Below are 25,379 nucleotides of genomic sequence, written 5' to 3' on the forward strand. Positions count from 1 at the left end.
AGGCACTGTTTCTGAAGAGTTCCCAACCTGCAGTTTTTAGATGCCATTGTATTTTCATCACTTCCCTTCCTTACCCTTTATTTTTTCTTCGTCACTCATTTTTATTTCTATTATAGCATCAATAATAGGAGTCACAAAAGTAATGTCAGAAAGCAAGGAATAAAAGTGACTTAAACATGAGATGCATGAAACCCTCTGTGGGCTCAGAGGTGCCTCTGTTTTCCCAGTGAGCTACAGAGGAAATCGCCAGAAGTTAGGAGAGGGTGGTGGGAAGACAGATCAGATGTGTCTCTTAGACTTGAGCGTTGGCAGGGGCTTTCAAGATGCTCAGAGATAAGAACTCTTCTCCCCCCCAGCATTTGACTTAGGTCAGAGAGTCTCAGGAAGCTGATCTTTTAAAATTTTAATTGAAAGTTTTATCATTTCATCATCTGTGCCATGCAATTTAGGGGTATCTTTCTTTTCCTCTCTCCCTACCTCCTTCTGAGGGTACAGCACAGATGATCTTAGGTTGAGGTCCTGGATTTTGGTCCTGAAGGCCCAGTCAGTGTTCCTAATGGGCTGGGGGAGCGCCGGGGCCCTTCGTTCTCTTCCTCACCCTCGTCCCGCTCTCCAGTGCGCTTGGCAGCACCGGGGCTGTGGTCCAAGGTTCTTCATCTCCCTCGCCTCATTCTCACGCTGACCTGGGCTGCAGCCGCAGCTGGGATGTCCTCCAGCGTCAGGAAGCCAGTTTGAGGCCCCGCTGTGCAGGCGGTCCTCCAGTCTGCTTGTGCCAGTGTCTGTGGCGCTGTAGGGGTGTGGCCGGGGCTGGAGAAGCTCCGTCTGTCCTCATCTGGGAAGATGTCCCTTTGTCTTGCTCACAGTAAGTCCTTCCAGCCCTTCCTACTCTCTTTAGAGTGCCGGCATATGGGGGCAGGGGGAGCCAGAATCCCGAGTCGATCATTTTGACTGAAGATTTTCTAAGCTTTCTCTTTCTCATGAAAAAGAAACACACCAGAAGTTCCCCTCCACCTGGTGTCCCTGCTGGCTGCTCTGAGTAGCAGTGACTGTCGTCAGCCAGTGAGGCCGTGACAAGACGTGATTAGTATCAAAACGCATATTTACCTAAGAAGAAGACCTGGCAGGGCCGAGGTCTCACTTAGCTCACACATCTCTTCACCTGGAATCCCCAGTCGTTGAACAGGCTGTGTTATGGGGGACAGGACGCCAGAAGCAGGACCCCATCCTGTCCTCAGGCCTGGGAAGCGGCTATTGCAGCTCATGGGAACGGGTTCAGAGTCAGGCCCAGGGAGCAGCACTTTTCGCTGGATGGGTTTGCAGAGGCCGCCCGGCGCTTCCTTCCTGGGGAGCAGAGGGCGGGGAGGTCTGCCGGCGTGAGGAGGGGTTGTGAACAGTCAGTCGCTTTGCTTTGGGTGGGTCCTGCTGTTCTGGCTCTCGTCCCTCCCACAGGATGGGATGTGGCGTGGTCAGCAGGATTTGACCCTGGAAGAGTCTTCTGTCTCCCCAGATCCAGAGAGGAGGAGGGCAAGCTCAATTGAGTCTACGTTTTTTAGAACATGCCTGAGTGCTGCTGTGTTAATGGTTTTTATCTTCTTACCTGTTGCGTGGTTAATCTGTAAGTAGTTGGTCTTGATCTGCAGAAACGTTAGAGTTCAAAGCTCCACGAGGTGAAAGCTCTGCGTACAGACTTAGAGAATGAATGCTGAGCCTTGGATGGGAAAGACATGATGTGGCCAAGTTCGTTATCCTTAACTCCGCTGGTTCTGTCGGGAAAAGCAACGTAAGGCAGTTGGAGCTGGACAGGCTCTCCACTGCTCATGGATATGCGTATGGCTTTTTCCTTTCCATATGCGTTGTTTCGCTGTACTCTCCAGTTTTCCTTTTTTTTTAAAGTCTTTATTGAATTTGTTACAATATTGCTTCTGTTTTATATTTTGGTTTTTTGGCCCTGAGGCATGTGGGATCTTGGCTCCTGGACCAGGGATCGAACCCACGCCCCCTGCATTGGAAAGCGAAGTCTTAACCACTGGACCGCCAGGGAAGTCCCCAGTTTTCCCTTTGACTAGATGAGAATTCTTGGATTCCCTGTTTGAAATGAAACAGTGCCAGGCTTCGTTCCATCCCTTTCCTCTGTTGGCAACCTGAGCCTTTTCACCGTGGCCAGGAGGTGACAGCCTGTGGTGGCAGTGCACCTGTCCACCCACAGTGGCCCTGGCCCTTCGCCAGTCTTTCCTCCCACAGCTGAGGTGATGGCCTCCCCCTTCCCCCATCCAGGAGAGGACACGCGACTTCAGGAGCTCCGAGGTGGGCACTGCGCTCGCTCTGCCTGTTCACTGTCATCGCCGTGGCAATGCTGATCCTTCACACGCTCGGCATCAGTGTACACAAAAGCTAATCGACCGCGGATCTCTAAACATGTTGCCGTCTACAGCTTTGAGAAGCTTGGAACCTTCAGAGGTCTAGGAAAGTGTCCAAAGATAGCAAAAATATGTGTTGGTTCTAATTTTTTTTGTTTTGGAAGACACTTGTTGCTACAGAGGAGATGGAAACCAGATTTAGCTGTAAAGTTTATCGATGTTCCAAGCAAAGATAAATTGGAAACTGCCTGCATCCTGACAACGCCAACTGGAAGAGTGGCCTGTGGTTCTGTGGGATGCTGGAGACACTGTGCACAGGTGGGAGGGCACGAATGACCAACACGGCCCCTCGCTGCCGGGGATCTGCCCTCCGTGTGAGCACCAAGTGTTCGTGAGCCGTATTGTTAGCTGGTACAAGTTAAAATATAACTTCAGCTCATGAATACTGATGGAACACTTATGGGAACCTTTTAATCAACCTTTCTGAGCTGCTCAGGTTTGGTTTTGTTGCTTTTGTTCTGGGGGCAGGATCCTGGTGGCTCTATCGAGTCTGTGTCACGCTGGGGCCGAGACCTGCAGAGCTCTGAGGCAGTGGGCACTGCTTTCCTCCCTCGGCCGCACCCACTGTGGTGATTTTAATTGTGTTGGAAAGGGGAGCCTTGCTACACTCTGGTCCCTCTTTTCAGCAGATGGTTTTGTTCACCTCCGTTAGCTGCAACTATGTGTCCTCACGCTCAGTGTGCGGTTGAATGACCCCTTGGAAAAGAACCACATTCTTTCTGTTCGGCTGAACTTTTCCCAGGGACCTTCCGGCAGGAGGCAGTGCAGTTACAACGGGCAGGTAACTGGTCCCTGAAAGCTGGTGACGTTCGTGAGCTCTCACTCATCTTGGAATGGAAGGAAGGTAGGGGTCATCCCCTGGAAGATGGGGTCATCTGGTTCTCTGCCATGCAGAGGGCTTGCTTAGTACCAATAGGCCCTTGACAAATGAATTTCCTTCCCTTTGCTCCCCCACGGGTGGAGCTGGCATTAGAACACCATGCTTCTCCCTCCACTGCTGCCTACAGGCCACCTTCACATCTGAGCCCTGTCCTGGCGCCTTGCAGAGGGAGCCCCTGCCTAGGTAGGACTGAACTTGTAGAACAGTCTCTTCTCCTAGCTGTAGCCATGCAGCCTGAGCCCAGGGTCCAGGCTGCTGTGCACTAAGCTGGTGGGGCCAGAGAGCCTTCTGCTTACAGCCGGCCTCCTCCCTGCTCCTGGCAGGCCCCACTGTCTTCTTCCTCTTCCCTCCCCAGAGCCGAGTCCTGCTAGGTCTAAACAGTGTCATTAGGACAACAGACTGAGTGTAATGAGCTGCTCTTGTGTGCTTTCCAATTTCCTGGCAACAAAGACTGATTAGGAAGGCCTACCCCCCAGCTATAAAGACTTATTCGTTCTTTCATTTTTTTGTTTGTTTTATAAATCTTTCTTCCACAGACCATTGAACGGGGTTTGGTGCAGCTGAACCCCTGCTGCTTCAGTACAGACAATGTAACTCTCTCCCAGCTGCTGTGCTGGGCTGTTGACCTTGTGAGGGACATGGCTAAGCCACCTCCATTAAACCTGAACTTCTCCACAGTAGGGCTGCAGGTCCCCAGACCTGGCTATTAAAGGCTAGCCGTTGTCTTCAGGGTGACAGGCCCAGAGCCATTGGGCAACTTGGGGAGACTGGAGGCGCCACAGTGCCTGAGTGAGAGTGGGCGGGCTGCAGGCTTCTGGAATGCAGGCATGGCTTGTGCCAGGCTGCTGCTGTGGCCCAGAGGTGTGGGCTGTACCAGCACTGGCCCCGCAGGTGAGCCGGGGCCAACCACTGTTGCCCAAGGGTAGGGAAAGAGAAGCACTCCTTGGGAGGGACAGATAGCCAACACATCCTTGGCCTTGCCCTCCCAGCCGACTCGGGACCTGGGCTCTCCTGAGGTCCCCTCTGTGTTCTCCCTCTTGCCACCTAGTATGGGGAACCCTATTCTCACAATACGGGCAGGACTGGGTGGTTGGTTTGCTTGAGTTGCTTCCTTTAGACTCTCTCTATGAAAGGCCCAGAAGGAATAGCCAGCCCCGTTTTCTGCCCGCTCTGTTCTAGATGGGCAAGCCACGGTCTCCAGGCCAACCTTCAGTATTTCTTTTTATCCAGCTTGCTGGGCAGACTTGGCAGCCAAGAGAGCCTCCTCCAAACTGCCCAGTGGATTCCTGTGGCCACAGCCCCTTCCTCCCCCAGCACCTGTGGACAGAAGGAGGCCCATCCCCGAAGTCCCCACCCCACCAGCCCTTGTCCACTCCGCCCAGCCGGTGAAGGCACCTGGCTCCTCAGCCGGCCAGGGATGTGTAAGGCAAGAGAGGTTACCAGCTGGCTCAGCTCCAAGGGCCTGGTAGCAGAGCTTTTGTACAGACAGAGGGCAGTTTCCTGAGATGGCAAAGCTTGTCCTGATCAGGGAGCATATGGAAGCCTGACAGGTTACAGTTCCCAGGGCAAAGTAGGCAGTTGCCACCATCTGCTTCAGCAGGGAGGAGAATGCCCCTCCCTGCAGGACCCCATGAGCTGGAGGAGAGAGTGGGTACCTTAAGCCCTGGCACACTATCCAAGCTGCCACCCTGTTGCCTAGCTGCATGCGTGCATGGCAGCCTCAGAGCCGGGAGCTACACTGCTTTCAGCTCTGATCAGCCCTTCTGCTCCGGGCTCGGTCCCCACGAGCTGTGAGTGGCCCTCATCACGTGCCTGGAAGCGCCAGGCTGGGGCATGTGAATGAGCTGCCACAGTGCTGGAAGGAGGTTGGGGATCCGTGGATTTCAAACCTCTCAGTCCACAGGGCGGGTAGCAAGTCCAGGCGAGGGGAAGGCCTCATGGACGGGACAAGAATTCTGCCAGGTCCTGGGACTCCTTTCTGGTTCAAAAGGAGGAGGCCTGGGAAGGCTGAAACGGGTCACCCAGTCTGGCTTCTGGGTCAGAGCTGTCTGATGGAATTACAGTGTGAGCCAGAAATGCAAGCCTTATCTGTAATTTTAAATTTTCTAGTAGCCACATTAAATAAAAATAGCAACACCCGTTCCACCATGTGAGGAAAGCATGAGAATCCATGACCCTGAAGAGGGCCCTCACCCAACCATGCTGGTGCTCAGACCTCAGACGTCCCGCCTTCAGAACTGTAAGCAATAAACTTCTGCTGTTTATAAGCCAAAAAAACTTAAAAAGCAATAGGTGAAATTCATTTTTTAAAATACATTTCATTTAACACAATATATTGCAAAAGATCATTTTGACATGTAGTCAGTATAAAACATTATTGAGGTATTTTACATCCTTTTTTCATGCTAAGTCTTTGAAGTCCGGTGTGAATTTTATACTTAGAGCACATCTCAATTCAAACCGGCCACGTTTCAAGTGCTCAAGAGTGACAGGGGGTTGGGACAGTGCAGGTGGCCACAGAGGCTGGTGATTCCATCCCGGCCTTCTAAATGAACGACTTTTTTTTTCCTCAGATTTTTTTTTTTTTTTTTTTTTGCAGTACGCGGGCCTCGCACTGTTGTGGCCTCTCCCGTTGCGGAGCACAGGCTCCGGACGCTCAGGCTCAGCGGCCATGGCTCACGGGCCCAGCCGCTCCGCGACATGTGGGATCCTCCCAGACCGGGGCACGAACCCGCGTCCCCTGCATCGGCAGGCGGACTCTCAACCACTGCGCCACCAGGGAAGCCCCTTCCCTCAGATATTTAAAACCCTACATCTTTCTTTGTCCCTATCCTTTCTCCTGTGCCTTCGTCTTGGGGGGCCAGGGTTACTGCTATCTGAATAGGAGCACCCTGCAATGACAGCCAGCTCAGAGACCTGGGTGTTCATGCCTATGGCACGTCAGCCCTGTCTGGGAGCTGGAGTCTGATTCGATTTGGCTTTAGACAGGCCAGGAATTCAGCCCTTGTTTTTCTTGCAGTGAATCAGTTCATCTCTGGGGCGGATGAGGGCCCCCTATGGTACTCACTTATTTCCAGGGGAGCTTCTGCAGACAGAAGGCAAAGCTCAAACGTTCCAGATCTCAGTCTCACTGCCTGCCCTCCACCTGGGGGCCACAGCCCAGTGGGGCCTCCCCTGGCTGCTCCCATTCCTGGGGCTGGAGTCTGGACATTTTCCCCCCTGGGACCTCCGCCTCCAATGACCACCCCCTCCCAAGAAAGGCCTGGAGTTCTCGGGGAGACAGGACAGTGGACTGAGGGCTGCTGTCTCCTGTCTTGGCTCTCCTGGGATATTGCTATCACTTGCCCAATCTCAAAGATAAGAACATGAGCTGACTCTTGGGTTTGATATGAGAGGCCAGCCGTTAGGGCTGGTGGCTGAATCCGGTAGTCATTTCAACAAACGGGCCCCTTTCTGAGAACAGTAAATGGCAGGCATGCAGCTAGTGGTTAGAAGACAATTGTCACCCAGGAGTAACGGGGAGAGGGGCTGGGGCAGAGGGTGAGTGGCCTCTGGGCCAGGCTTCCTTATCTGGCTCCATCTCACCATCACACTCATCTGGGAGAAGAACAGCTGGAAACCACTACATCCCTGTTGCTACTTGTTGCGTCAAGGCCTCCTGCTGCCCTCCCCACCGCCACTACCACTGTTAGCCCCACCCCCTCCAGGATAGATGGCGACTCCTGTGTCCCTTCTCCAGGGCCAAATTCAATGGGTTGTTCATGAGATGCAGCCAAAAGGGACTCGGGCCTTTTCTGCCCTAGGGGGCACGTGGCCAGTCTCAGACCTCTGTCCCTGATCTCCCTAGTGGGCTGGGACCCTTACCTCTTCTCCGGTTGTTTGCTGTCCTCAGCTGGGCCTGCCAGGATGTCCCAGTGCTCCAAACCCAGCCTGTCTGCATCCCTCCCCCTTTGTTCCCCCTCAAACCCTCCTTCCACCGAAACTGTAATGGTTCCAGGGAATGACTCTAGATCTATAGAAGGGACTTGAGCTGGGGCAGTGAAATGAGTACCTGGAAATGGAGGAACCCACACCTGTCTTGAAGATCCTGGGGGCCACCCCAGGAGAAGGCAGCTACCAAGATGACCTCCCTGGCCCTCAGTGTGAGGGAAAGACCAGTACACTGGCACTGCTGTTAGACACTCCATCTGACTCCAGCAAAGCCACCAGCGGCCACTTCTCGGGAGAGAGGAGAGGCAGGTAGGAAACCCAAGTACAGTGGGCTCCCAGGAGGCTCCTGCAGACCCTGGGCTCAGCAGCCCCTGAAGGCTAGTGCTGGGGGCCCTTGGGGGGAGGGGCCAGGAGGAGTCCCAGCCCCGCTGGCGCTGTTCTGAAGCTTCCGAGGATCCCAGCAATGCGCATCTGACTGTATCTGGACCCGGAGCCGTGGACAGCTGGGATAACCAGCCCACCAGGAAAAGCGCGCTGCAGGACTGTGGGCTGGTGCTCTGGGGAGCCGGCTGGGTGGTGTCCACTTTTAAAATGTACTTCGTGCCACTTGCCAGGGGTGAATGCCCCCTAGCTGCCCCATCATGTCGGTGGAGGACGTGGAACAGAGACCTGGACGCCCTGGTGGTGAGCAGAGAGCCCGGGGCCTCCACCCACCCTGAGCTGGCAGGGAGCAGCCCCCCCACCCACCCCCGGCAGGCTGCGAGCCGTGGGCAGGGGCGTGGGCAGGTTGGAGGTGTTTATTAACCTGGAGCCCAAGCTCTGAGGTCGCCTGGGTCCCTGAGCCTGCGCGTGCATATGCACGCACGTCTGTCTGGAGCCCTGTCCCTCCTGGGCCCCGCGATTTCCGCATCTGGGTGTGATCTCTGCCGACTCCCCCTGGCTCTGGGCGTGTGAGTGTAACAAGTCCAAACCTCCTCTGAGAGTCGGGGAGGCTCGGGCGCCCCACCCTCTGGGCTGTGCCCTTTCCTCCCAAACTGGTTGTGCAGGAGCAGGCGTGAGTGGGGTGTGGGCAAGCGTGGGTGCATGCGCACAGCCCCGGCCACTGGCCTGCCTCACCTGCAGGGAGAGGCCGCACAAAAACCGCCTGCCCAGTGCCCGGCCGCCCCACCTCGCCAGAGCCCAGCTGAGCAGCCAGCGAGGACTCACACCTGCTGCCTGCCACCCGCCTGCCATCACCGGCCAAGCCCAGCCCGAACCCGCACCTTCCTTCACGACCATGTTCAAGGGGCTGAGCAAAGGCTCCCAGGAGAAGGGGTCCCCCAAGTCCTCCCTGGCCAAAGGCTCCCCCAAGGGGTCCCCCAACAAGCACAGCCGGTGAGTAGGGCCGGGGGAGGGGCTGGGGCCCGGGTGGTGCCAGACCCAGGTGCTCCAGCCACCTGGGGGAAGCAGCCCAGAGCTGGGGCCAGCCCAGTGCCGGCATTAGGTGTCCTGAGGCCGAGAGCCTGGGGCTGGACTCTCTCTCACCGGCGCAGGCCAAGCTCCAGCCCCGGCAGGAGACCAGAGATGGCCTGGGGCTCCCCACGTTCTCCAGGGGGCCTGAGGGCCACGGGTTAAGGCTGCTCTGCAGACGTGCTGGATGGGGGCCTGAGCAGCTGCCTTCCTCTGCTGGGAGGCTGGGGGACTGTCTCCCTGTCCATGGCTCTGCCCTCAAGGCTCCGCTTGGATTGTGATGACCCTTGGGACCTGGGCACAGCACAGGGTGGGCAGAAGGACTGAGGCTGGAGAAGCCGAGAGGTGGCAGATGGGGTGCCCGGAGGCAGGGCTGTGCTGCCCCCACCTCCAGGCTGCAGCTCTCCCCACCCGGCTCACGCCTCGGGCCTTGAGAGTTTTATTAGAGTTGAGATGATACCTTCACCCTGTGGGTGTGTGGAGGGGGTGCTGGAGGGAAGGCGGAGGGGCCCGTGGGCCCCGGACATCCTCAGAGCCTCTCTCAGTTCCCCCAGCTCCCGGCAGGGTCCAGCCCGGCTCTCCAGAGCTGCACAGTCTGCAGACTTGGCTGGCCTTCTCCCACTCACTGGCCATCAGGCCCCTCTGCAGGGTGGAGGTGGCGGCTCGTGGGGTCCTGGGTGTGGAGGCGGGAGCGGAGATGAAAGGCCCATCACCCCAGTAGGGATCAGGGTGACGACTCCGAGGCTGGGCTTCTCGGCAGACGGGAAGGACGGCAGTTAAGACTCACTGGAGTGAGCTGTCCTCCCTGGGGCTCCTGGGCCCTGCCCAGGGTGGAGTGTGCTTCTCCCAGGGCTCAGGACCCAGAGCTCCCGTCCCCAGGGAGGCTCCCAGGCAGCTCGGTCCCTAGGGCCCTGTCCTCTGGCTGCAGCCGCCCCAAGAGGGCTCATCATTCCCCTCGTGCAATCTGCTTGTTCAACACATATTTATTGAGCACCTACTGTGTGCCAAGACTGTTGTAGGCCCCGGGGATGCCATCGTAAACAGAACCGACAGGTCCCTCCCTGCCTTCAAAGTGCCTACATTCTAGGGGAATAAAAACTAACACTTACTGGGTGTTGACTCTGCACAGGACACTTCAGATGAATCAGTTCTCTTAACACAATGACACGGTGAGGTAGATATTACTAGAGCCTTACTTTACAGGTGAGGAACCTCAGGCACAGAGAGATTAAGTAACTTGCCCAAGACCACACAGCTGTAGTGGAGAAGGATAAAAACCAGGCTGTCTGTCAGAGTTCTTTCAGGCTGTGTCTTTGCGTCACCGCCCCTCTGCTTGGAGGAGGCTTATCCTTTGCCCCCTGGTTTAAGGCCCAGCTCGTGAAGGTTTACCTTCCCCAGGACTGTGACCTCACAGGGTGCTGTGCTCCTGAGGCTTAGACCACTCTGCCTTTTATTAGGTCTGCTCGAGCCTCTGGGCTCCAGAGTGAGCTCAGTTCCACAGCAGGCGCCCTACAGAGGCTGGGAAAGGACCCTGGCAGCCCGGTTCAGGCTCATACTCTGCTCCTGGCTGTGTGGCCTGGGGCAAGTCAGGTCCCAGTTTGGGCTCTGAACCCCCAAATCTGGAAAGGGTTGGGGTGCCCTGGCAGTCTCGTGGCTTCCCCCTGTCCCGGTGCTGTGTGTCTCCTCTGGAAGCTTGTTAGCCTGGGCACAGGAAGAGCCCAGGGCAGCGGTGGGGAGACAGGGTTGGCGTGAATGGAAGTTGGGCTGGGGGACACGCTGCTGCTCCCCTGTCCCCAGCCAGCCCAACTGCCCCTCCCCAAGATCCAGCCATTCCATGTCAGGTATTAGGGGCTGAGCCAGTGATTCACTCACTCTCCTGAGGGCTGCCTGCCCTCCATCCAGAAGGAGCAGCAGGGAGCTAGGCGGGGTTGGGGACACACTTCCAGGACAGGGAGGTTGGTTGGCTCTGCAGTGCCGCGCACACCCGGGACCCCCATTTTCTGAGCCTCCTGTGGAGGCAGCGCTTACCCGCCCAGAACTGGGTATCTCACAGAGCTTCCTACAGAGAGGCCAGAGCTCCCCAGGTCTTGGACTCCTCCCTCCAGGGCAGTGAGCCCGGCTATAGGGCAGGACGGGGCAGGCGGAGGAAGGGACACCACCCAGGTGGGCAGACCTCTGCCCAAGGGAAACAGAGGGACCTTCTCTAACCACGCTGCCCTCTGTCCCCACCACCCGTCAGAGCTGCCACCAAGGAGCTGGCCCTGCTCATCTCTCGCATGCAGGCCAAAGCCAACCAGGTGGAGAGGGACATCCTGGAGACCCAGAAGAGGCTGCAGCAGGTGAGGCCTGGGGGCAGATGACGGGGCGTGGGCACGTGGGAGGCCCATGGCCATGCCTGGAGGTCCCTCCTGTGCCCACTTGTCGTGGTGAAGGTGGACAGACAGTCCAGTCCTTCCCTGGCCACTCTCCAAACACAGTGGGAGAGAGGGCTTATCCCTCCTTCTCTGTCGGGCTCCTAACCTGGAGGGTCAAAGGGGCGGGGCCCAGGCCTCCCCTGTGTCCTGAGTCCACCCCGCAGGTGCCCATGCCCTGCCCTCTGCCAGTGTGGCCAGAGTCCCTCAGGGCGGGGCTCAGGCAGCAGCGGCGGGCAGTGAGGATGCTATCTGCTGCCGCAGGACCGGCAGCACAGTGAGCAGGGCCAGGCCCTGCAGCACCAGGGGGAGGTGGGCTGTAGCCTGAAGGAGGCCGAGGAGCTGCTGAAGAGCCTCTTCCTGGACGTGGACAAGGCCCGGCGGCTCAAGCACCTGCAGGCCGAGGAGATCGAGAAGGAGTGAGTGGGGTGGGGGCGGCGGCGGGGGGCTGGGGCTCAAGGATGGAGGCGCCGGGGGTCCGGGGGGAGCCCCGGGCCCAGCTCCGACCTGTTGGCCACTTCCTTGGCAGCATCAAGCAGCTGCATGAGCGGGTGGCCCAGGAGTGTTCCGAGTACCGCGCCCTGTATGAGAGGATGGTGTTGCCGCCAGACGTGGGGCCCGGGGTCGACTGGGCACGGGTGCTGGAGCAGAAGCAGGTCAGGAGCCATCCCCAAAGTTGGAGACGCCTCAAGGAGCTGGAAGTCACACCCAGCAGCAACCACAGGGCAACCCAGAGCTGCCTTTCGTCAGGGGCTGATGCGTGCTTGGACCTGGGGGCAGCTAGCCATCTGGGAAGGGAGTGGGCAGAGGCGACGGTGCAGTCAGGGAAGGCTTCCTGCAGGTGGGAGGGCTCGGTTGGGTTGGGGTGAGGTGGTGAGGAGAGGACATTCCAGAGAAAAGGAAGAGACCTGGAGGAAGCCTGGGGTGCGATGGGAAGTGGGGTTTTCTGGGCAGGTAGGCAGAACCAGGTCACGGGCACCCTGAGCATCACGTGAGGAACTGTGCTTTGATGTCACGACAGAAGGGGTGCTGTGATAACAACGAGGGGACAGGGGAGCATGGACAGGGCAGGGTGTGCACAGGCTCCTGGAGCCAGGCTGGAGGTGTCCCAGCAGGAGGCAGGGCAGAGCGTGGAGACTTTTCAGAGGCTGAGCCCTGAGTCCTGGGGACCAGTGAGATTCAGGGTCCTCAGTCATGCAATGCTGAGGCCTCGGCCAGGGCCACTGGAGAATAGCATGTTCCCCAGGGTGAGCTGCAGCCATTCACCCAGGCGCCCACCTCTCCACCCTCTGCCCCAGTGACCAGCTCCACCTCTGCCGATGGGGATGCCAGGGGCCAGGGGGAGGGTAGGTGCAGGAGGGCTCCCGCCCCAGGCCCTGCAGCAGAGCTGAGCGGCCAGCCTTTCTGCAGAAGCAGGTCTGTGAGGGCCTGTATGGGCCGGGCATGGTGGAGCTGGAGCAGCAGGTCGCCGAGCACAACATCCTGCAGAAGGAGATCGAGGCCTATGGGCAGCAGCTGCGGAGCCCCACAGGGCCGGTGGGTGAGCTGTCGGACGCACATCCCTGCTTGGCCCCAGTCCCAGTTCCCTTTCTCCCATCCGATCCTGAGTGAGGCCTGGCTGGCCCTCTAGGGCCAGGGATGGAGGAGGGGGCACGGGAGGCCCAGGACGTGGGGACATTCTCCCCTGCACCCCATCTCTCACTACGCTTGTGTTCTCTCTCCCTTGGTCGAGGCAGGACGCGGCCAGCATCCAGAGGCAATACCAGGGTCTCCTGGTGAGCAGGGCGGAGGGACAGGCTGGCGGGCTGGTGGGCTGGCGGGCTGGGCGGGCTGGGAGTGGGGCACAGCGTGATGGTGCCTCTTGCTACCCCTTCTCTCTCCCTGCCTCTTGCCCGAGCACAGAAGGCAGCCTCGTGGCGAGGGCAGAGCCTAGACAGCCTGTACACACACCTGCAGGGCTGCACGCGCCAGCTGAGCGCCCTGGCCCAGCAGCAGCAGCGCATCCTGCAGCAGGACTGGAGTGACCTCATGGCAGACCCCGTGGGCGTGCGGAGGGAGTACGAGGTCAGTGTGCGCAAGTGGGGGCGAGGTGGGGGGACGAGGACATCCTCGTCCTCACCGCCCGCTCCCCAACTCTCTCCCAGCACTTCAGGCAGCACGAGCTGCTGAGCCAGGAGCAGTGCGTGAACCAGCTGGAGCGTGACGGGGAGCGCCTGGTGGAGCTCGGGCACCCGGCCGTGGGGCCCATCCGGGTGCGAAGGCCCACACACTCCCTGCTGCCTCGGGGACCCTAACTCCCTCACTTGGGGAGCTTCCCAGGGAGGCTGGGAAGACGGAGAGGGAGACACCAGCCGGGTGGGGGACAGTGGGCAGGGCCAGCAGAGTGGGTGGGCGGGTGGATGGACCAGGTCGGGGCACGGTCTGAGGACTCCGTGCTTCTGCCCCCAGGCCCACCAGGAGGCCCTGAAGTTGGAGTGGCAGAACTTCCTGAACCTGTGCATCTGCCAGGAGAGCCAACTGCAGCACGTGGAGGATTACTGCCGGGTGAGCCTGCGGACAGGGCCGGGCAGGGGGACGGGGGTGTGTCTGGAGGACGCCGGAGGACACGCTCTCATCTCGGGTGTCAAGGCACCGAATAAAAAAGACAGCTGTGTTGTTGTGACTAGTTCCCAGGGGGAAAATAATGTCACACATACATTCTCAACAGGGTGATATCACTCCTGGGGGATGAAAGTTGGTTCTCGTGGGCGAAAAAAAAAAATCTTTTTTTATGCATAAATCACAGATATACATACGTAAAGGATATACAACATATCTATAATACTAAAATTTCATGGCGACAATGGGGAAAGTAAGGAAAAAAATGTCTAAAAAACTCCTTAGAAGGGACAATAATGAAACAAGGGTTGACAAACATTGATATAATAGACTTACAGATAGAAAAAGAAAAAAAGAAAAAAATTTAAAAATGTATATATACAACAGGGACTTCTTTTTTTAATAATTTCCAGCTAAAATGGTTTATTATACTTTGAGAAAGACAAAAGCCAAGGATTTTTTTCTTCCCTTTTCTTTTTTTTAAAAGGCATTTTTCTATATATCCACAATACCAGTATCACACCCACTGATGAGAATTCCGTAATATCACCCAACTGTAGGATGTTTCTTTAAAGCACACTCCCAGCTTCTACTCTGAGGCACCCTGGGCACCCGGGGTCCCAGCCAGGACTCCAGGTGCTAGAGTGAGGCGGGAGGGGCACTGCCCTTCATCTGTGCAGGAAGGACGAAAACCAAAGTGTTTTACGACACTAAAAGAAATTAAGTTCAGTGACCTCAAAATGCCTGATTTGCAGAGCACTTTAGTTAAAAAGACTGCACTGCCTGGGTAGAAAGACCGACAGCAAGTGGCAGTTTGGGTTTAAGCGGTTTGCATTTAGCTGCTTTGCGGGGTGCCCTAGGGCAGCGGGTGCCCCAGCTCTGCCCCTGACCACCCACCGACCTCAGTTCCAGGAAGAGGCCGACTCTGTCAGCCAGACCCTGGCAAAGCTCAACTCCAGCCTGGACGCCCAGTACAGCCCTGCCCCGGGGGGCCCACCTGGCGCCCCAACAGAGCTGCTGCAGCTGGAGGTGAGATGGCCCCACCCAGCCCCTGCACCCACTCCTGGGAACGGGGCCTGCCTGTGTGTCTGGGCCTCAGGCCTCCCGGGTACGTAGTCCTGCCCGGAGCCCCAGCCTTGGGAGCAGGAGAAGGAGGTCTGCTGCAGCAGGAGGAGCCTGGTCTGTTACCACCTCTGGACCTCAGTTTCCTCATCGGCAATGTGACAGGGGCTGCCCAGAAGAGCTCTGAGGCCCCTCCAGCTCCCACTCTGCAGGCCTGGGTGATGCTGGGCAGCCCCCTACCCCACCCCACCCCAACCAGCAGGCCCTAGGATCCTGGGTGCCCTGGGAGGGGCTCCTTTTACTTTGCTGACTAAGAGACCCTGTCTTGGGCTTCCCTGGTGGTGCAGTGGTTGAGAGTCCGCCTGCCAATGCAGCGGACGCGGGTTCGTGCCCCGGTCTGGGAAGATCCCACATGCCGCGGAGCGGCTGGGCCCGTGAGGCATGGCCGCTGAGCCTGCACATCCGGAGCCTGTGCTCCGCAACGGGAGAGGCCACAACAGTGAGAGGCACGCATACCGCAAAATATAATAGTAATAAATTAAAAAAAAAAAAGAGACCTTGTCTTCATGAGGGCCAGACCCCTCCCCGGCCCTCCTGGGGGGCACGTATGGGGCTGGCCTGAGCCCCCATTGTCTGGGTCCCTGCAGGCAGAGGAGAAACAGCTGGCTGTGGCCGAAAAGGCTGTTGGGGACCTGCAGCTGCGGAGCCAGGAGGTGGCCCCTCTGCCGCAGCGGAGGAAACCACCCCAGCAGTCCCTGCACGTGGACAGCATCTGTGACTGGGACACGGGAGAAGTACAGTCTCTGCCTGCCCAGCTCCTCCGGCCCCGCCCACCCCACCCCTGCCCCCTCCAGTCCCTCCCCTCCCCATCCTACCCACTCCTGCCACTGCCCCCGCCCCCCCCACCCCCCACCCCTGCCCGAGCACTACCCCTCTCCAAGCCCTGTCCTGCCTCTAGCTTGTCCCTGTCCCTACCCCAGCACCCCTGCCCCAGCTCCTGTTCCTCTACCTGTCCCCGTCCCCAGCCTCTACCCACCTTGGCCTTGATCCCTTCTCCATCCCGGCCCCTGAGCCTGCATAAGCCCCTCCCCACCTGCCCCCTAGGTGCAGCTGCTGCAGGGCGAGCGGTATACGCTGATGGACAACACTGATCCGCACACCTGGCTGGTCCAGGGCCCGGCAGGCGAGACCAAATGTGCCCCAGCCGCCTGCTTCTGCATCCCAGCTCCGGACCCTGAAGCCATGGCCAGGGCCTCCAGGTGAGTCTGCCTGGGGATCCACAGGGGCAGGAGGCAGGCTGTGGGCCCAGAACGGGCCCTGTGGTTTGAGGCCATTGCCCGGCCTTCGCCTGGACCAGTGACTGCTGGGGCCGAGGGGAGAGAGTGGAGGGACGTCCTTCTCTGATCTCCTCCTTGTTCCAGGCTGGCCTCGGAGCTGCAGGCCCTGAAGCAGAAACTGACCACAGTCCAGAGCCGCCTGAAGGCCAGTGCTGCGGAGCCCTTACAGCCTAGCCAGAAGGGTACCGAGGGCTGGCCAGGGAACAGGGGGAGGCACTATTGGGACAGAGGGAGTAGACTCGACTCTGGTCACTGTGAGGGCTGCCATGGGCAGGGGGTGACCCTGAATTAAGGGTTTCTGCTCTGGGGATTCCATCTCCTGGGTTGGGAAGCCCCTGGGGATGTCCCTCCCTGCCCATGGCCCTCCCACCCTACCCCACACAGGACCCTCTGCAGGCACTCAGGGAGGGGCCAACCAAGCAGACAGGCAGACGTGAGGTAGGCTCTGGACCCTCACAGGCACTCTTTTCCCCCAGCTCCAACCAGCTCAGCCCCAGCCGACCCACAGGCCCAGAAGCTCCTGACACAGATGACCCGGCTGGAGGAGGACCTGGGGCAGATAGAGAAGCAGGTGCTGACCTGGATCCGGGCCCCGTTGAGCCACACCACACCACTGGAGGACCTGGAGGGCCGCATCCAAAGCCACAAGGTGGGTGAACCAGGGCAGCTGGGATAAGAAGTGGTCCGGCCCTGGGGGCGTGCACAAAGTAAAGACGAGGCAAGTGTGGGAGCAGCCATGGGGCCCCGAGGTGGAAGAAGGGAGTGGACAGTCCATAACTCACGCAAGCTGGTTCCCATCCTGGCTCCTCCACTGACTGGCTCTGTGACTTTGGGCAATTCACTCAGCCTCTCTGGGCCTTGGTTTCCTCATCCCTGAAAAAAGGCACAATAATACCCAGCTCGTCTGGGTGTCCTGAGGATGAAGTATAGCAAGGCCCAGGAAGATTCTAGAGGGGCAGGGCTCAGAGTAAAGGCCCTGTACCCCACGCTGGAGGGGTGTTCTGGCGAGAGTCCTGAGAGCAGCAGGAAGCCTGGAGCATCTCAGGGGTGGTTTCTCCCGGGTGGCTGGCAGGGAGCCTCCCTGGAGAGGCTGCAGGAGTATAAACATGATCACAAAAGGACTCAGAAGTGCTAACAGTGAAAGCTGCCCCTCCCCCCACCTGGGGGGCAGCAGTTTGGATTGTATCCTTTCAAACCAGTTTCTACTCAAATATATCGTTTGGATATAGTTTTTAAAAAGTTGAAGCACGTTCACGTTATTGTGCAACTTGTTATTTTCACTCTGCAGTGTTTCGTAGCATTTCAGCTGGTTCAGAGCGCTGGCTGGGGGCGGGAGGGCTCCAGAGGTGGGAAAGGTGCTGCAGATGGGGTCCTGGGGCGGCACGGGGAGGAAGCAGGAGTGGCAGAAGGAGGCACTGTGTGGTAACACGGCCTCAACGATGCCTCTGCCCACGCCAGGCCCTGGTTACCACTGCGCTGGGACCTGGCAGTCTCCAAATAGGTCCTTAGGTTTTGAAGTCACAGCGTCAGGGGTGTTGGGGGTCCAGTTTACCTGGAAAGGAGGCAGTGCACGGCATGGAGTCGGCACCAGTGGCTTATGGACTAGATGAGTGAATAACTGATAACAGAATCAACGCAATAACCCCAAGTGGATGGAGCTAGGGCTTTGCTGCCTGACCTGGAGCGAGGGGTCAGGGAACTGAAGGTTTTGTGAACAGGAGAGTGACATGAAGACCAAGGTGGGCAAGAGCTCCTGACTCACAGGGTCTCGTCTCAACCTCCCATCGAGCATTCTGTAGACGAGGAGACTGAGGGTCAGAGAGGTTAACCGCCCACAGTCATCTACCTGGGAACTGAGACTGAGCACGTCCGCACCACACTCTCGGGCCTCATGGGCAGAGTTAGGTTGACATGGCAGGAGGGCTGGGTGGAAGCCACCCGCCCAGAGCAGAGATCCTGAGCCCCGCCCCACCCCAGGGCATGGCCCAGCGGCTGCAGAGCCTGGGAGCAGAGAAGGCGGCAGCCCAGCAGGAGTGTGAGGCGTTTCTGTCAGGGCAGCCTGCGGGCCCCGCCGCCCTGCACCTACCCGTGGTCCTCAGCAACGTCAAGAACAAGTACAGTGACGTGCAGGTTCTCTGCAGACTCTACAGGGAGAAGTGAGTGCTCTGGGGATGGGGGCCGCTGGGCGAGGTCATATGGGTGTGGCCAAGGGGGTGTCTGACCCTTGGCCTCCTCTGTGGCAGAGCCAAGGCTGCCCTGGGTCTGGAGCGGCAGATCCGGGATGCGGACAGGGTCATCCGAGGCTTCGAGTCCACCCTGGTGCAGGAGGCCCCCATCCCTGCAGACCCAGGCGCGTTGCAGGAGAGGGTCAGCGAGCTGCAGGTGAGGGGCTGGGTGGCCCCCTGGCAGAAGGGGGCCACAGCCTGACCAAGCATTTGAGGGCAGGTGGAGGGTGGACGTGGCATACGACCGAACCATAAGGGTGCCTCGCGCTGTGTCCCCTCCTGCCCCAGCGCCGGCGGAGGGAGCTGCTGGAGCAGCAGGCCTGCGTGCTGGGGCTGCACCGCCAGCTGAAGGCCGCCGAGCGCACGTGCGGCACGCTGCACAGTAATTTCCATGAGTTCTGCCAAGACCTGCCGCGCCAGCAGCGCCAGGTGCGGGCCCTCACGGACCGCTACCACTCCGTGGGTGACCAGCTGGACCTGCGGTGAGTGCTGGGCCATCGCGGCTCATGGCACAGCCCCACGGGGCACGGTGGCCACGGCTGGTGAGCTGTGTAACCTTGGACTGGCGACTTCACCTCTCTGAGGTTCAGTTTCCTGACCTCTAAAATGGGATGGAGGACTTCCCTGGCAGTCCAGTGGTTAAAACTCCACGCTCCCGATGCAGGGGGCCCGGGTTTGATCCCTGGTCGGGAAACTAGATCCCACGTGCCAAAACTAAAGATCCCGCATACAGCAACGAAGATCCCATGTGCCACAACTAAGACCCGGCACATCCATATAAATTAAAAAAGGAAGAAAAAAGGGATAATAACGGCACCGACCTCCCAGGTGGTACCTGGCAGAGAGTGTCCGGTCCATCTCTGAATGCCCAGCTCCAGCACAGGGCCAGAGTTAGGGGATCGGCATGGTGGGTCACTCAGCCCTCCTGACCTGTCCCAGGGAGGGAGGCACCCACCAGCCTCCTCCGTGCACCCCTCACCTGTCCCCTGAGGGCAGCTCTCACCTCTGCTCTGGGCCTCGTCCTCCTGCAGGGAGAAGATGGTGCAGGACGCTGGCCTCACCTACCAGCGGTTCAAGAACTGCAGGGACAACCTGAACTCCTGGCTGGAGCACCTGCCCCGCAACGAGATGCGGCCCAGAGACGGGCCCAGCCAGATTGCCTACAAGCTGCAGGTGCAGAAGGTGAGGATCTGGGGCTGCAGGCGACCTGGGGGCCGGTACCCAGAGCTGGGCCCTCAAGCCACATCCCTTTCCCGGGCCACCTCCCCATCAGGGAGAGCTGCCTGTGTGCACGTGGCCCTCTAGTGGCCAGTGTTTTAATGACCTCAAAGCTCAGACCTCAGAGGCCTTGTGTCACACCCGCCACCCCAAATGCTCCAATTTGCCCACAGAAACAGCCAACCCTTCTCTGTCTGGTCCGAGGTGGACAGCGGGCCTTATGCTCCTGAGGGTTCCAACTCCTACTGCATCCTCTTCCTCATACTTGCCAAGCCCCTATTACATGCTGGTAATGACCCAGGGGCAGGGGTACAGCCCGGCCCTCGGGCAGCCCCCAGTCTGAGGCGGAGGCCGGTGCATCCCAGGCCGGTGCATCCAGGCCCACTGCTAAGTACTTTGGTGGAGAAGCCAGAGCGCTGTGGGAGCCCATTGCGGGACATGCAGGGGCGTCGGGGCAGGCAGTCTGGAAGGAACTGACACCCAGGCTGAGGCCTGAGGAATAACTAGCATGGCCAGGTGTGTGTGTGGAGGGGTGAAATGTCCTGAGCAGAGGCCACGGTGGAGCACACCGGGAAAAGGCAGTTTCCCGCAGAGCCCTTCCCGCCTCTGGGCGGTGCTGGCTGCCTGAGGCCCTGGAGGCGCCGGGCTGGAGGAGAGTCCAGGTGAGTGGAGGAAAGTCCAGGTGAGCGGTGTTTCCTGAATTTCCCTTCTGCCTCGGCAGAGGCTGCTGCAGGAGATCCAGGGCCGAGAGCAGGACAAGGCCATGGCATCCCGCCTCTCCCAGCAACTGCAGGCGGCCCTCCAGGTAAGCAGTTACTTCAGCTTGTCCCTTTTATCTCCCACCCACCCACCCTCCCTCCCTCCCTCCCTCCCTCCCTCCCTCCGACAGTCCCCTCCTCCCCCTCCCCCCACCTCCCCCACTGACGGCCAGCCTGTTGTCCTTTCCCCCCCGCTGCTCAGGACTATGAGCTGCAGGCAGACACCTACCGCTGCTCCCTGGAGCCCACCCAGGCGGGGTCAGCCCCCAAGAGACCCCGAGTGGCTCCCCTGCAGGAGAGCATCCAGGCCCAGGTGAGCCCGGGCTCTGTATCCCTCATTCCTCAACACCGCCGGGCTCCGCAGCCTCTCAGGCGGGAGCTGACACCGCCCTCCCCCACCTCCCTGTGGCCTCTCCAGGAGAAGAACCTGATGAAGGCCTACGCTGAGGTTGCAGCCATGCACCAGCAGCAACTGCACCAGCTGGAGTTCGCCGGAAAGATTCTGGAGAAGGTATGGGGGTGAGGCCCATCCGCTCCCGCACTAGGCAGCCTGGCCCGGTGGCTGACCTGGCAGACGCCCCTTCCTCCCCCCACTGCAGCCTGCAGCCCCGGGACAGCTCAGCAGCCTGAGCGAGGGGCTGCTTCCTTCCTCCCCCAGCAGCTCTTACAGGCTGGTGACCATGTCAGAGTTAGTACCAGGAGATGTCATTCAGTGCGGTCGCAGCTTCGCCACTGGGCAGTGCTCCGGTGGGGACGGGAGAGAATCCCCACGAAGTCTTCAGCCTAGGATCCAGCCCCAGTGGGCGAGAGGCCACCTAGGTCTCCATCCCTGAGAGACCAGGAGGCAGGTGCTCTCCATGACTCTTGGTGACTGGCCAAAGGACTGGCCAGCTTCTTCCCACCCAGAGGTGTACTCCAGGGTCCCCCAGAGGAGTGCAGGCCCATTTCTGGGAGCCTGGGTGGAAGTGGAAGGGGGAAAGTTGAGGAAGGGAGGACCTTCCTATTTGCACGTTCTAGTGCAAACGCGGCCTGAACGCTGCCTTGAATCCTAACATCCTGGGCATTGATGGAGCCTCTCAAAATCCCGCCTCCAAGCATCCCAGGTCTTCAGTCCCACCTCCCAGGACCTACTAGGAAGTCTCAGGAAGCAGGGGAGGGTCCTGATCTCAGGAGGGTGTGGTGGGCTTATCCCTTTCCTCCCCTCACCCCAGGACTCCCCCCCTTCCTCTCACCCTGCAGAAGGAGCTCAGTGAAGACATCCAGGTGACCCGTGACTCACGGCAGGGGTCTGAGAGCCCAGCCCGAGCCCAGAGGGAGTCAGAGGCCCTGAAGTCCCAGCTGGAGGAGGAGAGGAAGCGGGTGGCCCAGGTGCAGCACGAGCTAGAGGAGCAGAGGAACCAGCTGCTGCAACTGAAGACCCAGCAGCCCTTGGAGAAACTGGAGGAGAAGGAAGTGGTGGAGTTCTCCCGGGACCCCCAGCTGGAGAGCAACCTGTCCAGGGTGAAGTCCCAGGTGGAGGACGAGGGCAAGAAGCGGGCTGGCCTGCAGGCAGATCTGGAGGCGGCGGCCCAGAAGGTCATGCAGCTAGAGAACCAGAGGAAGGCCACGCAGCCTCACCTGCTGACCAAGGAGGTCACCCAGATCGAGAGGGACCCTGGCCTGGACAGCCAGGCGGCCCAGCTCAGCAGCGAGATCCAGCTCCTGCGGGGGGAGAACTCCGCCATCTTGGCCCAACTGGAGGCGCTGAAGACGGAGCTGCTGGCCCTTGAGCAGAAGAAGGTGAGCGTGAAGGAGAAGGTCGTGCTGAAGGAAGTGGTCAAGGTGGAGAAGGACCTGGAAATGGTCAAGGCAGCCCAGGCCCTGAGGCTGCAGGTACAGGAGGACGCGGCGCAGAGGAAGGGGGCGGAGGCAGCCGTGGCCGGGCTGCAGGCTCGCATCGCGGAGCTGGAGCAGGCAATCCGCGCCGTGCAGCCGAAGGTGATCGTGAAGGAGGTGAAGAGGGTGGAGCAGGACCCAGGCCTCCTCCAAGAGGCGTCCAGGCTGAGGAGCTGCCTGGAGGCGGAGAGGCGGGAGAACGAGGCGCTGGCCGGGGAGCTGCAGGAGCTGCGCGGCAAGCACAGCGCGGAGGAGAAGCAGAAGCCCAGGGTGGATCTGCAGGAGCGTGTCCACGAGATCTTCCAGGTGGATCCGGAGACGGAGCAGGAGATGGCGCGGCTCAGGGCCCAGCTGCAGGAGACTGCCCGCAGGAGGGGCAGCGTGGAGGAGGCGGCGGGGCGGCTGCTGTCCGAGCTGGCGGTCCTGCGGGCGCAGAAGCCCGTGGTGGAGTACAAGCAGGTGACGCAGGAGGTGGTGAGGCACGAGAGGAGCCCGGAGGTGCTGCGGGAGATGGACCACCTGAAGGCCCAGCTCAACGAGCTGGTCAACGGCAGCGGGCGGGCCCAGGAGCAGCTCATCCGGCTGCAGGGGGAGCGCGACGAGTGGAGACGGGAGCGCTCCAAGGTGGAGACCAAGACGGTGAACAAGGAGGTGGTGCGCCATGAGAAGGACCCGGTCCTGGAGCAGGAGGCCCAGCGGCTGCGCCAGGAGCTGCGGGAGGCGGCCCAGAAGCGACGGACGACCGAGGACACGGTCTCCGAGCTGCAGAACAAGTACCTGCTGCTGGAGCGGAGGCGGCCCGAGGAGAAGGTGGTGGTGCAGGAGGTGGTGGTCACCCGGAGGGACCCGAAGCGCCGCGAGGAGCACAGCCGGCTGAGCCGGAGCCTCGATGAGGAGGCGGGCCGGCGGCGGCAGCTGGAGCGGGAGGTGCAGCAGCTGCGGGCCGCTGTGCAGGAGGACGAGGGCCTGCTCAGCTCCTGGGAGGACTGCGGCAAGAAGCTGGCCGTGGAGATGGAGCTGCGGCAGCTGACCCTGAGGGTCCAGGAGCTGCAGAAGCGGCCTCCCGCGGTGCAGGAGAAGGTCATCATAGAGGAGGTGGTCCAGCTGGAGAAGGACCCAGACCTGGAGAAGTCTGTGGAAGGCCAGCGGCAGGACCTGGACCAGGAGAAGACCCAGGTGACCGAGTTGCGTCGGGAGTGCGAGAAGCTGCAGGTGCAGATCGACGTGCTCCAGAAAACCAAACCGCAGGAGAAGACCATCTACAAGGAAGTGATCAGAGTGGAGAAAGACCCGGTCCTGGAGGGAGAGCGTTCCTGGGTATGGGAGATGCTCAACAGGGAGCGCGCAACCCGGCAGAGCCGGGAGGAGGCGGCGAGGCGCCTGCGGGAGCAGATAGAGCGGGCAGAGGCGCTGAGGAGGACCTGGTCGCAGGAGGAAGCCGAGCTCCAGGAGGCCCGGGACCAGAAGAGCCAGGAGTGCAGGCAGCTGCAGGAGAAGCTGCGGGAGCTGGAGACGCAGAAGCAGCAGCAGGTGCTGAGCCTGCAGGAGGAGTCGAAGCTGTTCGGCCGGAAGGCAGAGAGCGAGCGGCAGAGGGCAGCCCAGCGGGGCCACGAGCTCTCGCGGCTCGAGACGGCCATCCTCCGCGAGAAGGACCAGATCTACGAGAAGGAGAGGACCCTCCGGGACCTCCACACCAAGGTGAGCCGGGAGGAGCTCAGCCAGGAGACCCAGACGCGAGAGACCAACCTCTCCACCAAGATCTCCATCTTGGAGCCCGAGACGGGGAAGGACATGTCCCCGTACGAGGCCTACAAGAGGGGCATCATCGACCGAGGCCAGTACCTCCAGCTGCAGGAGCTCGAGTGTGACTGGGAGGAGGTCACCACCTTGGGTCCCCGTGGGGAGGAGTCTGTGCTCCTGGACCGCAAGAGCGGGAAGCAGTACTCCATCGAGGCCGCCCTGCGCTGCCGGCGCATCTCCAAGGAGGAGTACCATCTCTACACGGACGGCCACCTGCCCATCAGCGAGTTCGCCCTGCTCGTGGCCGGGGAGACCAAGCCCTGCTCCCCGCTCTCCATCGGCACCATCATCTCCAAGTCCCCACTGGCCTCCCCGGCCCCCCAGAGCACCAGATTCTTCTCTCCCAGCTTCTCTCTCAGGCTCAGCGAGGACAACTTCCCCATCGCCGGCGTCTACGACACAACCACGGACAACAAGGTCACCATCAAGATAGCCGTGGCCAAGAACATGCTGGACCCCATTACCGGGCAGAAGCTGCTGGAGGCGCAGGCAGCCACGGGGGGCATCGTGGACCTCCTCAGCCGGGAGCGCTACTCCGTGCACAAGGCTGTGGAGAGGGGACTGATCGAGAACAGCTCCTTGCAGAGGCTGCTCAATGCCCAGAAGGGCTTCACCGGCATCGAGGACCCCGTCACCAAGAAGAGGCTGTCGGTGAGCGAGGCCATTCAGAAGGGCTGGATGCCCCAGGAGAGCATGCTCCCGCACCTGCGGGTGCAGCACCTGACCGGAGGGCTCATCGACCCCAAGAGGACGGGCCGCATCCCCATCGCGCAGGCCATGCTCTCCGGCATGATCAGTGAAGAGCTGGCCCAGCTCCTGCAGGACGAGGCCAGCTACGAGAAGGATTTGACAGACCCCATCTCCAAGGAACGGCTGAGCTACAAGGAGGCCATGGGGCGCTGCCGGAAGGACCCCCTGAGCGGCCTGCTGCTCCTCCCAGCCTCGCTGGAGGGGTACCACTGCTACCGCTCGGCCTCCCGCACTGGCCTGCGCTCCCTGCACTGACGGAGGCCAAAGCAGTCACAGGAGCGTGTGTGAGGGGGGCGGGTAGGATGCATGCACCCCTGCCCCCAGAGCAGCCCGATCGAGGGGCTGGCTCTTCCCTCTGTCTGACTGACTCTCGGTGTTGGGCTCCCTCCCCTGACTTTGGTGCCCAGTCCATCCCCTGACCTGGATGGAGATCAGCAGTTCTGTTTTCCTCCCTCCTCCCTCAACTCAGTGCTTCCAATAAACGAATTCTCCTGGCGTCTTGTTCACATCTGGGAACATAAGAGTCGATTCGTCTGCGGCATGAGCACGAGGGACAGCACTGCTTGGGTCCTGGGGAGTGGACATGCCCAGCTGGCCCTGCTGGGGACGGGGTGCTTTCGGAGGCCTGTGGCTCCTCTGACTCTAGGAAGGACCCGACGGGGGCAGGCC

The 25,379-nt window shown here is 60.1% G+C and overlaps 1 protein-coding gene across 3 annotated transcripts; it reads left to right on the plus strand.

Annotated features, from left to right (window-relative positions):
- Positions 1 to 8,328: 8,328 nt before the first annotated feature.
- Positions 8,329 to 25,216, plus strand: EVPL (envoplakin). 3 transcript variants are annotated; one of them, XM_060135819.1, is made up of 22 exons: positions 8,329 to 8,601; positions 10,916 to 11,015; positions 11,352 to 11,506; positions 11,627 to 11,743; positions 12,498 to 12,627; positions 12,824 to 12,862; positions 12,990 to 13,151; positions 13,232 to 13,339; positions 13,536 to 13,631; positions 14,592 to 14,714; positions 15,395 to 15,541; positions 15,852 to 16,006; positions 16,169 to 16,266; positions 16,561 to 16,733; positions 18,062 to 18,240; positions 18,328 to 18,466; positions 18,598 to 18,791; positions 19,341 to 19,491; positions 20,249 to 20,332; positions 20,488 to 20,598; positions 20,704 to 20,796; positions 21,525 to 25,216. In XM_060135819.1, exons 1-22 carry the CDS (start codon positions 8,504 to 8,506, stop codon positions 24,963 to 24,965), a joined length of 6,093 nt encoding a protein of 2,030 aa, XP_059991802.1. In that variant the 5' UTR covers positions 8,329 to 8,503; the 3' UTR covers positions 24,966 to 25,216. The 3 variants fall into 3 exon arrangements, with proteins under 3 accessions (XP_059991802.1, XP_059991801.1, XP_059991803.1); XM_060135818.1 differs by having other exon boundaries at positions 8,330 to 8,601; positions 11,617 to 11,743; positions 12,498 to 12,623; XM_060135820.1 differs by lacking the exons at positions 8,329 to 8,601; positions 10,916 to 11,015 and having other exon boundaries at positions 11,028 to 11,506; positions 12,498 to 12,623.
- The last annotated feature ends 163 nt before the right edge of the window (positions 25,217 to 25,379 follow it).

Source organism: Lagenorhynchus albirostris, chromosome 20 (genome assembly GCF_949774975.1).
Source record: "Lagenorhynchus albirostris chromosome 20, mLagAlb1.1, whole genome shotgun sequence".
In the NCBI taxonomy this organism is placed as follows: domain Eukaryota; kingdom Metazoa; phylum Chordata; class Mammalia; order Artiodactyla; family Delphinidae; genus Lagenorhynchus; species Lagenorhynchus albirostris.

Bases quoted from the DNA above. Each gene is read 5' to 3' on its own strand.
- EVPL (XM_060135818.1), top strand. From the start codon at position 8,504: ATGTTCAAGGGGCTGAGCAAAGGCTCCCAGGAGAAGGGGTCCCCCAAG. The intron at 16,267-16,560 runs GTACCGAGGGCT...CTTTTCCCCCAG, and splicing joins CTTACAGCCTAGCCAGAAGG to CTCCAACCAGCTCAGCCCCA. The intron at 18,792-19,340 runs GTGAGTGCTGGG...GTCCTCCTGCAG, and splicing joins GGTGACCAGCTGGACCTGCG to GGAGAAGATGGTGCAGGACG.